Here is a 14341-nt window from a genome sequence, read left to right on the forward strand (position 1 = left end):
TCAGGAATTTACTAATGAAACTAGTTCAGATATTACTTTCCCTTGCTTTAAGTTCGACTTGGAAACATTTGCATACACTTCTAGGGGTTTACTGAAAGCTTACCACAAGCAGACAAGAAGTGAGCATGCGTGAAATGACAGTCTCGTGGAAGAACTGAGCTTTAAGAGGATATATAACTTCAGAAATTATAAAAGTAAAAGGGTATAGGTCTAAAAAATACTGCAGCTTCAAACAGTACTCCTGTGTGCTCTGAAGTATTGTACATGCCTCAGACTGCGACGTGCTCTCGCGAGATTTCACAGTCACATGATTAACGAGGAAGTCATGGGTTCTCCAGAGTGAAAGCTAGCCAGAGATAAATCAGCTGTGTTTTTCAGCCATGTTGCCGTATAATCTCTACTTGTTTTTTGTTTTCGTAGCGATCTGTGTTCCCTCTCTCAAGTGTGGAGACGTGGTACATCTTAGCGCTTCAGAGTCAGCGGACAAACTGGAAGCAGTCCCGTCTTTAAGCACCGCTGCAATCGTGTCTAAGCCCGCCGTGGACACTGTTTTCTCCTTCAGTCTGCTGTCTTCCTTCCCAGATGACCTGGAGGTCAGTGACTACTGCAGCGACCTGCTCCACATATTCGGTCAGCGGTATGTGGCCTATGTGAACTGCTTGGTGCCCGCTGCTCGACCCGTCAAAGTATGCCAGAGCTGTTACTCGACTTATGGCAACCTCGTGGAAATCTACAACAACATCTCGTCAGACCAGGTATGGGCTAAAGCAATTTTTCTGTTTGTTTTTTTTTGCTTTGGGAAAATGTCTCCAGTGTTTGTGTGAAGACAGGCCTCCTGTCGTCAGACACCAGTCTCGTGATGTGATGAGTGTTTGCTGGTGACACATTTGAGGAAACAAGCTTAATCCTTGCAACATCTTTTGCTGATCTGTTGAGATGGGATGGAAACACACATGCAGCACCTGTGCAGGCAGAAGATAACTCGTGAGGTCCTTTTCAAATGCCCCTGTCTTCTCAGATGGGTCCTGGGAATGTGACCTGCAGGGACAGCCTTCTGCGCAGTGATCGGCTGATGCTGGTTTACCAGCTGTACAGCAATCTGGAAAGTCTGTGGGAAGATTCCAACTGTGCCAGTAAGTCTTCTTCAGAAGTATAAAACACAGGATTTCTGCGTTTCTGTGAACTTCTAACGCACACAGAGGAATACATCTGGCCTAAAAGTGTGTTTGCTTTGGGGTTGCTTTAGTGAAAGTAAACAGCAGATATTTTGCGCTGAGAATCATGTGATTTTCTTTTTAGTTTTAGAGCCATATGTGGTTGTGACTACATGATATAATCAGATCTAATCAGACTGTTATTTGGATTGCTTACAAAATATAGCTGCGAGGCTACTTATAGATCCTCTAAGTAGTCTCGTGTGACACACATTTTGTGTCTTTCTGCTGATGTCAGTTTGTGATCTTGGTGATCACTTTCAGAGCTCTGCATGAACAAATGCCTGCTTACATTACCAAACTCTTGCACCCATTTATAACGTGCAGTGTTCTGACAAATACCAGTCTGAAAACTAAAGGAAACTGCGCTAACATTACAGTTGTGATCTGTGGACTCTTAAAGAAACTTTTCAAGAGCAGCTCAAGACTTATTTGTATAGACAAACTAGTGGATATTATTACTGTGTTTTAATAATTGTGTTTATTTGTTGAGTGTTGTTATGAAGCACTGTGTGATCCTTATCTAGAAAGATGCTAAATAAATACAATTTACTTACTTGCATGGTAGACTTTAACACTAACTTCTTCTACTGACCACTGCTCAACCAAGGATCTGACCAATGAACATTCTCAGTGGAACTGGTAGTTATTTCCTCTATTAAGACTTCATGGAAAAAGTATCATAAATTCTGCTCTATGGCAATCTTAAGTATCTTCACAAGACAATTCAACACTAAAGTAGAGATGGACCGATCCGATATTACGTATCGGTATCGGTCCGATACTGACCTAAATTACTGGATCGGATATCGGTGAAAAATAAAAAATGTAATCCGATCCATTAAATATCAAAAAAGCATCTCACAAAACTTGCAACACGGCGTAACTCGGCTCATAACTGTAGCACGTTGCAGCAGTATGCGTCATGTGATAGAGCAGCTGTGCGTATTTGTAGCCTCGCTACCAAACCAGCATTTCATCTCCGAGGAAGTTATCCCAGAGAGAAGTAAAGCAAGTGTGTAAGTTCATCTCTGAATGTTTGTAAAGCGTTCCCATGTTAAGCTTAACAACCAATATATGGAGCGACTGCCTCTCCCTCTCCTGCTGCTACTTCAATCATGAAACTGCTTAATGATCAGCTGATCGGCTTTTGTTTGTTTATCGCCCACTTCGCGCCAGAAAGAGGAAACCAGCGGCGGAACAACAGCAGCACGTTTAACCTTGATAAGCTGTCGTTAGAATTTATTTAATATTACTTTCTAGACCAGGATCGTTTTCTATGCAGCTGACGGCTGGTGACTGTGCAGGGGCGGATCTAGCAAAGTTTAGCCAGGGGGGCCGATAGGGCATGAACAGGGAAAAGGGGGCACAAAGACATACTTTTCTTTCTTATTCTCATTTAAAATGTCTAGCTTTTAATAAATAATTATCTGAATCTTACACCCAAAGTTTTAATCTGATGTAAAATGTATAGAAGTCCATTACTATATATAGTAACTGTTAAGTCTAATATACCCTAGTAAGGTATAGTACTTTCTCCTTTGGGAAAGTACCATCTGTGAATTCTGCAATTCTGTTGAAGAAAGATGTTGAATCTATTTAATTACTCTTGAAAAATAATTTGTTTCTGTGCATTTTTTTTCACCCTGCATCAAATTAAAGTTGATTACATCGATTAAGCATCATGAGGTGGAGGGTGGGGGGTGGTTCCCTATTTTTTTTTTTTTATTTTTTTTTTTTTTTGCTGGGAGTTTGCAACCCTATTAGTTAGGTTGCTTAATATTTCTGCTAAGTACTCTTTAAAATACCAGAATAGGGAGGATGGAGTAGGTTTAAGTTAGGTTTTAAGTTAGGTAAGGTTTATTAGATTGATCAGTGTTGCTGAACTATGAAATATTTTGGGTGCAGTGTATTTTTTACACACAGGTATAACAGAATAGCTTTAGTGTTGTTGTTTATTTAAACTTGAGTATGAACTTATCCAAAATGCAGCAAGATATTAAAAAAACAGTTTTATTGATTAAAAAACACACAATATCGGATTCATATCTGTATCGGCAGATATCCAAATTTATGATATCGGTATCAGACATAAAAAAGTGGTATCGTGCCATCTCTACACTAACGCACCAAAATGTATTTAACTAAAAAAAATTCAATCAGAAAGTCTTGCTTTGTGTTAAATTGTGCAGGCAACAATGAGTGGAGAAAAACAAGACACTCTACCTTTAGCTGAAGTCTGCACACAAAGTCTGCACACGACTTCCTGGATTTGGTTTGGCACCTTAGCCATCAGCTATGAAGTGTTTCCTCTTTTCTTTTCTAAAAAGACACTTAAACAAACTTAAACAACTTAAGCAAAAACAAAAGAAAAGCAGCAAGTCTTTACAAACAAGATGCAGGTACTGGTGGATTAATATATTTATTCATTTTTTATTTTGTCTGAATCGTGTTTTTCTGACATTTTGCATCAGATGTTGACTGCAAACTAACAAAAACTTGGTTCCGGTCTATGGGAAAGTGGAGGAAAATGGCTGATGTTACCATAATGCATCTAATGTTTCTGTTTCTATTCCCTGATTTGCAGAATGTGTCACTGAACACTTGGAGAGCCTGACCAATGACACACTGTACTTCATGGCTACTCTCAATCAAACTCTCACCTGCTTTGAGAAGTATCAGCAGGTATGCAGTGAATTGGGCGATGATGTCTGTCTGTCTCCACTGAGTTCATGTTCTGACATTAGACTGTTGCACTTTTCTTTAGGGGAACCACACAGAGTTGTGCAAAAACTGCAAGAGCGCCTATGGAACCCTGAATGTGCTGTACAGCCAAATGGAAAAAAACAGTACTCTGTGTATTGACATAGAGGATGCGGTATGTATGCTGGGAGCGGAGATGAGCAGACCTTTTCAAAATGGGAAAAGAGAAAGCTGCACCCTCTAGAGGAATCTGTAGACATCAATAGAGTGTTAGCCCAAAAACTCTCACTTCACCTTTAGCTGGTGACAAAATGAAAGTGTTACCAAGAACTTTTTTGTGTCACTTCCCAAAAGTCTTACCAAACGATATGTTACACGTCAATGTTGAAGATTCTTTTTTTTTATTTGGACGCAGAGCCCTAAATTAGTTTTTGTTTCAGAAGCTTTCAACCTAATTCTTGGCAGATGAATGCGGATGAATGGCATGCAGAACTGGAAACCAAAGAGGGTTGAATTCATAGTAATGTTGTCCTGTTGCTGTAGTCAGCTGAATGTTGTTATTGCCCTGTTTCAGATGAATATGACCCGCAGACTGTGGAGTAAGAATTTCAATTGTTCCTTCCCCCGGGAAGAGAATGTGCCCGTCATCGCTGTGTCCAGCTTCATGCTCTTTCTGCCCATCATCTTCTACTTGAGCAGCTTCCTTCACTCTGAACAAAAGAAACGCAAGCTCATACACCGTGAGTAACCAGCTTAATTCGCCCATTGTCAAACACAGAGATTTTTTTAACGGGGTTTTGGGGAGGGCTTGGGGTCTTTGTAGAGGGGAAAGACTTCACTATCTCTGATACTGGGGGTTTGGCTCTAGATCATACACAATGTTTGAGGATTTCTTTTTTTGTTTGGAGGGGCAGATTCTGGTAGCCTTGAAGTGTTTAAGGGAATTTCTCAAGACTCAAACATATTTAAGGCAGTGGCTGTGGGATGGATCTGTAGAAGAAGAACAACATAAAAACAAAGGGGTACATTTAAGAGATGATGAGATGCAAGAATTATCCTGTGCTCAATAATAGCAGCTTGCTTAAGTTAGATTGATAAATACGTAAAATTGCTTTTATCTTTTTTATTATTTTGATTAATTAATCATACGTATTGCAGATTCTTGATATGAACCAGTTGGTTTTTACTCCAGACTCATGAACAATAAAAACAAGAGAAACAGATAAAACACAATGAATAAAATGAAAAAAAAAAAAAAAGTAAAGTAAAACCAAAAAAACTTTCCCACAGAGAAACCAGTCTCTTCACAGCAGATACTGGTAAGGTGGAAACATTAAGCCCTCATTGATCTCATTCTTAGAAGTACTGAGTCTGGAAATAAGTTTATAGATTAGGTTTCATTTAATGCAGATTTAAATGAACAGACTCCTGCAGCTGCAAAAACTTAATTTTATGCAAAACCGCCTTGGCCGCTTAAGTAATAATCTCAGTCTCTCATCACATTATAAGTGACATGAAGTTTCTATAAACTTGCTTTCTTGTAGTTTGTCCACACGTCTGCACATAGAGTGAAGCAATCTGTAAACTTCGCTCTATCTGTACATACACCTAAACCTGAAGAGTAGGATGCATTTAAATACATCATTAGTTATTACCTATAAATATTTTCATCATCTGTCATTTGAGTTGTAATAAAATTTAAATTCAATTTAAATTTATGAAATCTCACATTTTTGTCCTCCTCGGAGACTTTGTACCTCACATGTTCCACACCATGAGCTGCTAGAGACCACCACACATAGGACTAAAGACCACATGATCATCTGCATACATAATAAGGTTCACTACTACAAATCATGCACCCAGTTTTACAGGCTCACAACTTCTTCAAAAGCTCATCAACATGACGATTAAAATAAGCGGGAGAGGTGACAAAATTCCTCACTCCTGACTTTCCTAACCCCAAACGAGGTTTGTGTAGATCAGAGGATCAGCAGTCGGTTCTCTAGCCGATAACTGAAGATTGTCTGATCATCGGGTTGAATAGGAAAGTGTTGTTCCAGTCACGCTCAGATTGTTGGATCTACTCCACATTTATCATCTACATCACAGCTGCCTCCTGTCATTAACGAACCTAAGCCTCTAATCTTAACTCAAAGCATTTTTTGTCTTTAATTCCGTTTCCTAATACTCAGAATTAAATCTCTGCAGTCTCTGCATCTCTGCAGAAATTATTTTAGTGCTTGGGTAACATTTTTGCAAATTATGTCCTTAACAGTTGACCTGTTAGACACTATGACAATTTTATCAGTGCTGTTAATGTGCATGGCATTGTCTCTCAAACACATCTCCTGCTCCATGACAAGTTTGTGAACATGAGATCTTTGGTGAACCCTTGTATAAACAAACCTCATAGGGAAAAGTAAAAAAAAAGCTGACCATTTCCGGGATATACTGTGAACAAGATTGCTTGACAAAATCTAAAACTACCAGGTAGAGATAATGGGTATAACAATGCTGGTTATCAACTTTCTCTGCTTCAGGCTTTGTGCGCACTCACAAAAAAGGAGCATTGATTGATCACATGATTCTTCTTCCACACAAAATGATCCCTATGAGTGTCACCTACTTATATCAGAGGGTGGTAAAATGGTGATTTAAAATTTCTAAAGAATGTAAAATATATGAGTGAAATGTAACACCACTGCAAATAAGATGAGGCTAATGCTACATAAAGTAGTGAATCTTAGGATTTATCACAAAGAGCTGTAAAATAAACATTTTAATTCATGTTAGTTATTTTGCTGTTCTTGTGCTGCTGTTCTTTTTGAACTGAATTCGCCTCCCTAATCGAATAGACGTGAAAATTGCTTTAGTTTGAGGGCATATAAACATTAAATGAATTTTATTCATTGATCAGGTATTCTTGGTGTGTTTCCTGTTCTAGTAGCTGCAGTTTCAGCAGTGTAAACAGCAGATTAGAACCATGTGTCACAACATTTATAGATTTTTAAAAAAAAAAAATTTTTTGTATCACCAAATTAATATGTGAATATTTGTGTTAAAATGCAACATCCAGTTTATGCTTTATTTGGTGTTTTTAGTGGTTTCAGTCAGGTAGGATTAAAAACCTGCACATATAAATATCACCATATTCCCCTTGCAGAAAATCTACATTGCACTTAAAACAGCAATAATAACTAAAAGAATAGTTTAAAACGTGACGCTTCCAGCTGATTTTAAACTGAAATTTGGAGCTAACCCCCTCCTGACCAGGATATAGGTTCAGCAAAAGTTACCATGGTGATTTAGCAAGGGTAAAAGAGCCAATTTACTGACACAGAAAAATTTTAAGATCAACATATCTCGCTCTCACTTCCTAGTACACCCCTGTCTACTTCTCTGACAATGACCGATGCTCACAACATTGTAAGCGACTTCCATGAATAGCAGTTGCAGCACAGCTTAGAGCTGAAGTAGTCAGTGCGTCTGATTCTTTCTGCAAAGTAATGTCCGTTTTCTCTTCACAGCCAGGAGAGCGAAATCAAACACGAGTCTGATGAACATTCAGGACAAACTGAGCTGAAGAGGATACACCTGACGGGAATGGAGCATTGATTTTTGGGAGTACCTTTATCATCTCACTGCCTGAAATTTGACCAAATCTGAAGAACTTAAGTGCAGCCTGCTCCACTGTTTTCAACAGGCTGCGATATCAAACAGTATTAAAAGGACTTGAAAGATCTGAACAATTGCAATATTTTTTATTGCACTAAAAGGACTTTGGAAAGGTGATAGCGTTTACATCTTTCTAAGTAATTTTGTTGGGATACCTGGAGAAAAATCCACAGTTACACCACATTTAGATTCTGCTTTATTTTGTAAACTTCAGCATTAGGGATTTCCATAAAACAGAAATAAGTAAATCATGTAAATCTTTGAACTTGTAATCACGTGGTTGCTCGTGTTGCACAGTACGCTCTTAATCCACAGGCAGCACTGGCCTCTCCTTCCTTTTTAACTCGTTAACAATCTTCAGGTTGTTCACCGTATCCTGCTGTCACGGGAGTGAGTGAGTGGCTTGAATGCAATACGAGTGTGTGCGTGTGTGTGTGTGCGCGCCTGCATGCGCTCTATTTATGGATTGAGAAATGGGTTTTCTGTCTCTAATGTATGTCCAGAAGAGAGATACAAAAAAGAAGCACTTGATGTCCATTACTGGTGATGTATCTGCTGTAAGAAGAAGAGGGGTGCACATCAGCGGGGAGGGGGAGTAAATAAAGACATAACACACATAATGGAAGAGCACTCCACAGGACCACACTGTGATGTTACCTGTTTTCTAGTTGTTTTTTTGTGGTTGCATAAAGCTTTTAATGCGCTTTGTTGTCATTTTTCCACTGATGTTTAACTTAATTTGTTAACGGGTTTCTGACTGCTCATGAAAGCGGGTTGATGAAGTTGCTGTGAAGTAATGTACACCTTAATTTTGAATGCAACAGCTCAAATAAAGAAATTCCCATCACAGACACGGCGCAGGTGGTTCTATAGCAATTTAACTACAAATCCTTAGGTGTCGATGGCTGTTTAGTTTCATTTAAAGTTTTTTAATCAGGTATTTAAACGCATTTGCAGTTTTCCACCATGTGTGCATTTCATTAACATCTATATATTTTTTTTTCTTCCCATGGACTACTTTTATTTTTGCTGCATGTGTACTTTCATCGGCACTGTGACACTAGTTACATTATGCCTAATGAGCACAATGTCATGCTGTTGTTAGAGCAGTTTCTTTACACAGCAGTGGCCCTTGTTCTCAGGTTACGTGGCCTTGTGTTTCTTGCAACGCAGCTTTTCCCTCCGTCATTAGCAGCTAATCTAAACGTGGGATAAGGATACTTGGCCGAATAATCGCAGCAACACATCCGTTAAACTCCTTTGGCTTTTTGGTATTATGGAGTGGAGCCACTGCTGGCCATCGGTGGCTCAAGAGCATTATGGAGATTCTGAGTCATGTGGTCCGGTTGCGGCCAGCGGAGCAGCTAAAAAGCACGGGGAGGGGGTATGGGTTTTGTCATTCATGCCCCGGAGCTCAAGAATGACAGCTTTGACTGCCGTTAAGCCTCGTAGCTTTTCGGAGGCGTACTGAGGCTGAAAGTCAAGAAATGGGCCGGAAGCTGCCACGTGAAGGAGAAGACCGATGGAAAAGCTGAACTAGTTTAGCTGAAAGATCTTCTGCTTACTACTGAAAGTGGAGAAATCTCAAGATGCAAAACAATCTGCACTTAGAAGAAGTTAATAGCCAGCTGCAGTTTGGATGCAAATGCTGGAGAATGTGGAGAACGCCATCAGATACCTGCTAATTGTTTTGGAGTGTGTCAGGAAGAGGAAGATATTTATATAAGAGGGTCACCACAAGTGTTACTATCATAGATGTCTCCAAATGAAGTGCATTACACCATGGCCCTATATAACCTTTAACTGTAACTTTAATAATGCTGTTCTCCCACTCATCTGCTGCACCCTGCTATGACGTTAAAATATATGCAATATGTATGCACCAAGCACTATGACAAAACTACATTTCACACCCAAAGAGAGGTTTAGAGGAGTAATACTAACCTATCCAGCAATTACATTTTTAAAACACTTTGAAATACTCAAATATAATAATATTAATATAATTTTCACTTGTTAAAATGTCATCTCTATTAACATATCAATAGATTTAGGATTTTTGAAAATTATACATACTATACATACACATATAATCTACACGAGTCTGTGGTTTGTGTGTGAATATTTTGTGGAGATGCTCTTTAACAGTTGTAAAATATGTTCAGTGTTTTACTTTAGAAAAAATATTTGATATGCTCATGTTTACATTTTGAATTTGAAAAACCTGTTTACTAAATTGTCTTTGGTTCACAATAGTCATAAATCAATTCATAAAAAATAACTGATAATAATCAACACACATTATATAAATAAATACATAAAACTTACATTATCAACAACATATTAGTGTACTAAGCATAGTGTAAATGAAGTCTGCAGATAAGTGTACCTTTAAACTTTAGTGCTTAAGTAAATGTACTGAGTTTCCACCACATCCCAATCCTACATTATATCTTGGATCATAAAATTACTTGCAACCACTCTGTCACTGTATATAAGGCTAACAAACAAATGGCTTTCAACACTGGAAATGGAAAGTAAGTGTGCAATAATAATAAAGATCAATATAACTACACTGAATAAGTAATAACTACATACATTACTTCACATTTACACCTTGGCTCTGCATGCTGAATTGGATTAGGATCAAAGCAGATCTACCATGAGGCACTAGGTGCTGTAAAGTGCCCTGCTCAGTGCCTGTACTTTGGGAAGGAGTCATACCAGGGTTTAAAAAAAAAAAATCTACTGCCTTATTTTGTTGGCTCTGCATCTCAACAACATTGTTTTTTTCAATGCATGAGTATTAACAGGCTGAATTTCCTCATCTTTGGTGCTTCGTACTTCACCTTGAGAGACAGAAGTGGTTTAGGTTAGCAGTCTGCTTTGGAGTCTTTATTGTTACTTTGTAAAAGATGAAGGGTTTTTTAAATTTTAGCTGCAAAAAGAACATTTTCATTTTGTGACGTGTGTGAGAATTTTATTTTATTTTTAAAAATTTTCTAAACTCATTTATATTAAACTGCAACAATGGAAGCAGCTCATTCACTCTCTTGTTGAGCTGACTGCAGAACAGAAAAAAAAAAAATCAATCCTGCAGTAATTATGGTCTAATGCCATGCAAAATTATTGTTCACCTAATCCACTCACAAAGGGCTTTGATTTTAAAAATGACTGTGAGAATAATTCTGTTGTAAACGTGATGGTTTATGAGGAGGAAATTAAAATGATTTTGTGAAATGACTCATATTCTGATCTTGACTGCTTGGTCCAGTTCTTTTCTGGATTAAAGTCCAAAAAATGAACCGAGGTAGGATGAAAAACATTAATGCCAGCGGTGACTTTTAGGTGTATTTACACAGAAATAAACAATTGTGCATTATAAGAAGTTATATCTTTTTATGGTTTATCTTTTTTTAATTAACTTTTATTTATGTATTTTTCCAACGGTCCTAAATGTAAAGAGTCATTAGCGTTGTTCAAGGAATATCTAATTAGCCTGTAATCACTGTTATTTCAGAGTAAAAGCATAGAGGTTTGATCTTATAGCTGTGTAATGGAAACCATGAATTTTTATTCTGAAATAGAGTTTGAATTTTTAAATAACTGTAACATTTTATAAATTTTGCTAATATCAGCATGTTCACAATAATCTGACACCATAGAGTGACTGACTTTTTTTTAATGGACTCTCATTATTACTGTATTTCTTTATCTTGCGTTCTCAGCTTGAATCGACAAGTGTTGATGCGTAAAAATTATGACATAAAGCTAAAAACAAAAACAAAATTAGCTAAAGAGCAAGATAGTAAGTAGCATTTATTACACAAACTATAATACAATAAACATGTAGCATGTTAAAAGAAATTGCATTTGTTTACCTGCTGCAGCCCCTTTGCCTCTCTGCATGCCTGCTTTTGTGTTTGCTCTCCCGTCTTTTAATGTTCAAAGGCTGAAATTGTGCAGTTAAAGAAGTAGAAACAAAAGATTTGTTGGGGGAAATTACTGGGCACTTGTTTGCAGTGCATGCTGCACACATGGCAAAAACATACTTCCTTTTGCACAAGTTACCTTGAGACAAGGCCAGTACATTTCATGTTTGAACAGTAAGGGGGATGCTCTTCATGTTGTTTGTGAATCTGGCCTTCTGTTTTCATTTATTAAATCTCATTTTTGTCCAATTTTTTTTTGACTAGTTTGCTGTTCTTTGACAAGGTCATGGCCTTTTTGGAGCTAAGCATTGTTGTATTTCTTAAAAAATGTTTTTTTTTTACTGTATTCTACAATCATCCTCCCCTCTTTTGTATTCTGTCCCATGCTGCAAAACAGTGAATGTCTCCATCGTTATGGCAATATTAAGACACTCTTAGTTAGGACTTAAAATGTTATGCAACCCCCACCACACCAACACTCTAAGCTGTCAGTTAGTTAACTGGCTGAAGGTCAAGCTTAGATTATGCCCCTGGGTAATGAATATGACGCTTTGTTGAACAAGAAGTAAACATATGCCCCTGGGGGTAGGAATTAACGGGCACACACACCCTCACACACACTCTTTTACCAAGCATATGTAGAGTGAATGGGGCTTATTATACACCTGCAAGTGGGGTCAAAGTCTGTCAATCCCTAGCTTATGGTATTATGATAGATTTTAGAATCACTCTCTAATGGCAGTCATTCAGTTTGTAATCTCAGCAGCTTGATGCAAAAGCACTCAACGTTCCAGCTAAGGGTCTGTTGAAAATAAGGCCTTCTCCTCCTCATTCATTCCTCACTTCCCTCTTTCCCAAAGGTCTTATGACAAGTCAGCTGTTAGTGACATCACAGATGCAGGATCATATGTCAGAAACCTTTGCTGCCTGACTTACATCCCTTGCAACCATGGCCACTTGAAGCCAAAAGAGCGGCGAGGGGCCCCGGGGGGTGGAGGCAGGGGCACTCTTCAGAGCAAGAACATCTGACCCGTGCGTGAGTTTGTTTGTGTGGGCAACCAGACTGTGCGCATCTTGCCATCAGCTTGAGAAGACATCTATCGTGTGCATGTGTGTGTGCATGTGTGTGTGAATTAGAAGTCCAGGTTCTGTGTATGTGAGTATCTGGGTTATGCTGATCAGGGGGCATGACAATTAGTGAGGCATGGCTCTTGTGAAAAAATATTCAGAAATACTTGTTTGTGAAACTTCAAGTCAAGTTTTGAACACAAGGTAGTAGCTCCACCTAAAGTCAGCTGTGCAAATTACACTAAAGTTTATTATGTGAAAATATTATTTAAATTCTTTTTTTTTTTTTTTTTTTTTTAGAAAAGAAATTAATCCTAAAAAACATTTAAGACACCACTTAATACACACACAAAAACCTCGTTAGGTCTCATGTTGATTAAAAATTTCACTTTTACAATTGTCTGCTTGTTGTGTCTCTAGCACTGTTCTGCTGAGCATGTGCCACAACTGCATAAAAATAATAGTTTTTGACTGCCTGTAACGCGTCACTGGGGAAAATAATCTTATGTCGTAATCTGTTTTATGAACCTACAATGAAACTTGGAAGATTATGATGTCACATTTCTTAGAAATGGCCCTGTTAGGGAGAGATCATTGCCACTATCTGCACACTGTCCTACAGTATGGAAGTTGTTCTCACCCCCAAAATGATCTGGACCAAGTGTGTCTAACATCAGGCCAATCAAAGACTCCAATCTGGCCCACTGGAAAATGTGAAAAATGTTGCAGATTGTGAAGTTCTTACTATAAGTTTAAATTTTGTTTTTACAGCTTTTCCTACTAATAAAGACTTCCCCTGTGGTCTTTCATACTACACCATAATAAATAAGTAATAGATAAATATTTAAATGACAGAAATGTTCCTGCTTTTTCCCTATCTGGTGTAGAATCTCTCTTTTTTATAGAGGAAAAAAGGCATTTTCTTTAAAAACAAAAAGTTAGTTCTGTTATTTCAGGACAGTCTGGTCAATGAGCTGTCTAAACTTTTCCTGTTTTTAAGTATATCTGTTTATTACATTTTAAGCCCCAAATCATGCTGACAGATTTCCTCCATTTCTTCATCACATAGAAAAAGGGAAATGTACTGTATTGAAGTTCTTTTTTTCTTAATTGAAGATATTTGAGGGATTTAATGTTTAGTTAAACTTCTTTACACTGACAGAAAGGGGAGTTTCGCTTGAGGTCAAAGTGAGCTGTTAAATGAGTTCCTGATCTAGAGCGGTTGAAACCCGATGATGCCGCTAGATGGCAGCACCGAGCCATGTAAAATTTAACAGCATCATAAAAGCTACTCCCCCGGTAGAGTCGCATTTTAAAAGCCCTAAACACAAGGAAAGGGAGTAAGAGAGCTTAATAAATAGAAGCAATCTCTAAACATGAACAGTCATTAGTAGCAGATAGAAGCACAGAATGAAAACAACAACAAAGCCGGCAGACTGTGCTTTATTAATAAATGAAGGGATTATATTAGAGACACTTGAAACTGTTAACGTCATCATTAGTCTTTCAATGATAAAGGAAGAAATATTCTGATAGGAAATATAAGTGCAATAAGTTGTGAAGAGAAAATGAAACAAGTTGTCACAGGCCTCTGCACAAACTAAGTGCAACCAATGATTCAGTAGCTTGTAGAACAACCCTCAGCAATGACACTTAAAAAGACACTGAAATAACGACTGCCACTGTTTTATGTTTGAGGAAAACACGAGCACGTTTCCTCTAAAAAACAAACAAACAAAAAAAAGG

At 37.9% G+C, this 14341-nt stretch overlaps 1 protein-coding gene across 1 annotated transcript; it reads left to right on the top strand.

Annotated features, from left to right (window-relative positions):
- Nucleotides 1–291: 291 nt before the first annotated feature.
- On the top strand, nucleotides 292–8444 carry ostm1 (osteoclastogenesis associated transmembrane protein 1). Its single transcript, XM_003449866.5, has 6 exons — nucleotides 292–755; nucleotides 1019–1133; nucleotides 3802–3899; nucleotides 3982–4092; nucleotides 4492–4657; nucleotides 7448–8444. Exons 1-6 carry the CDS (start codon nucleotides 381–383, stop codon nucleotides 7501–7503), a joined length of 921 nt encoding a protein of 306 aa, XP_003449914.1. The 5' UTR covers nucleotides 292–380; the 3' UTR covers nucleotides 7504–8444.
- Nucleotides 8445–14341: the final 5897 nt, after the last annotated feature.

Source organism: Oreochromis niloticus, linkage group LG15 (assembly GCF_001858045.2).
Source record: "Oreochromis niloticus isolate F11D_XX linkage group LG15, O_niloticus_UMD_NMBU, whole genome shotgun sequence".
Lineage (NCBI taxonomy): Eukaryota > Metazoa > Chordata > Actinopteri > Cichliformes > Cichlidae > Oreochromis > Oreochromis niloticus.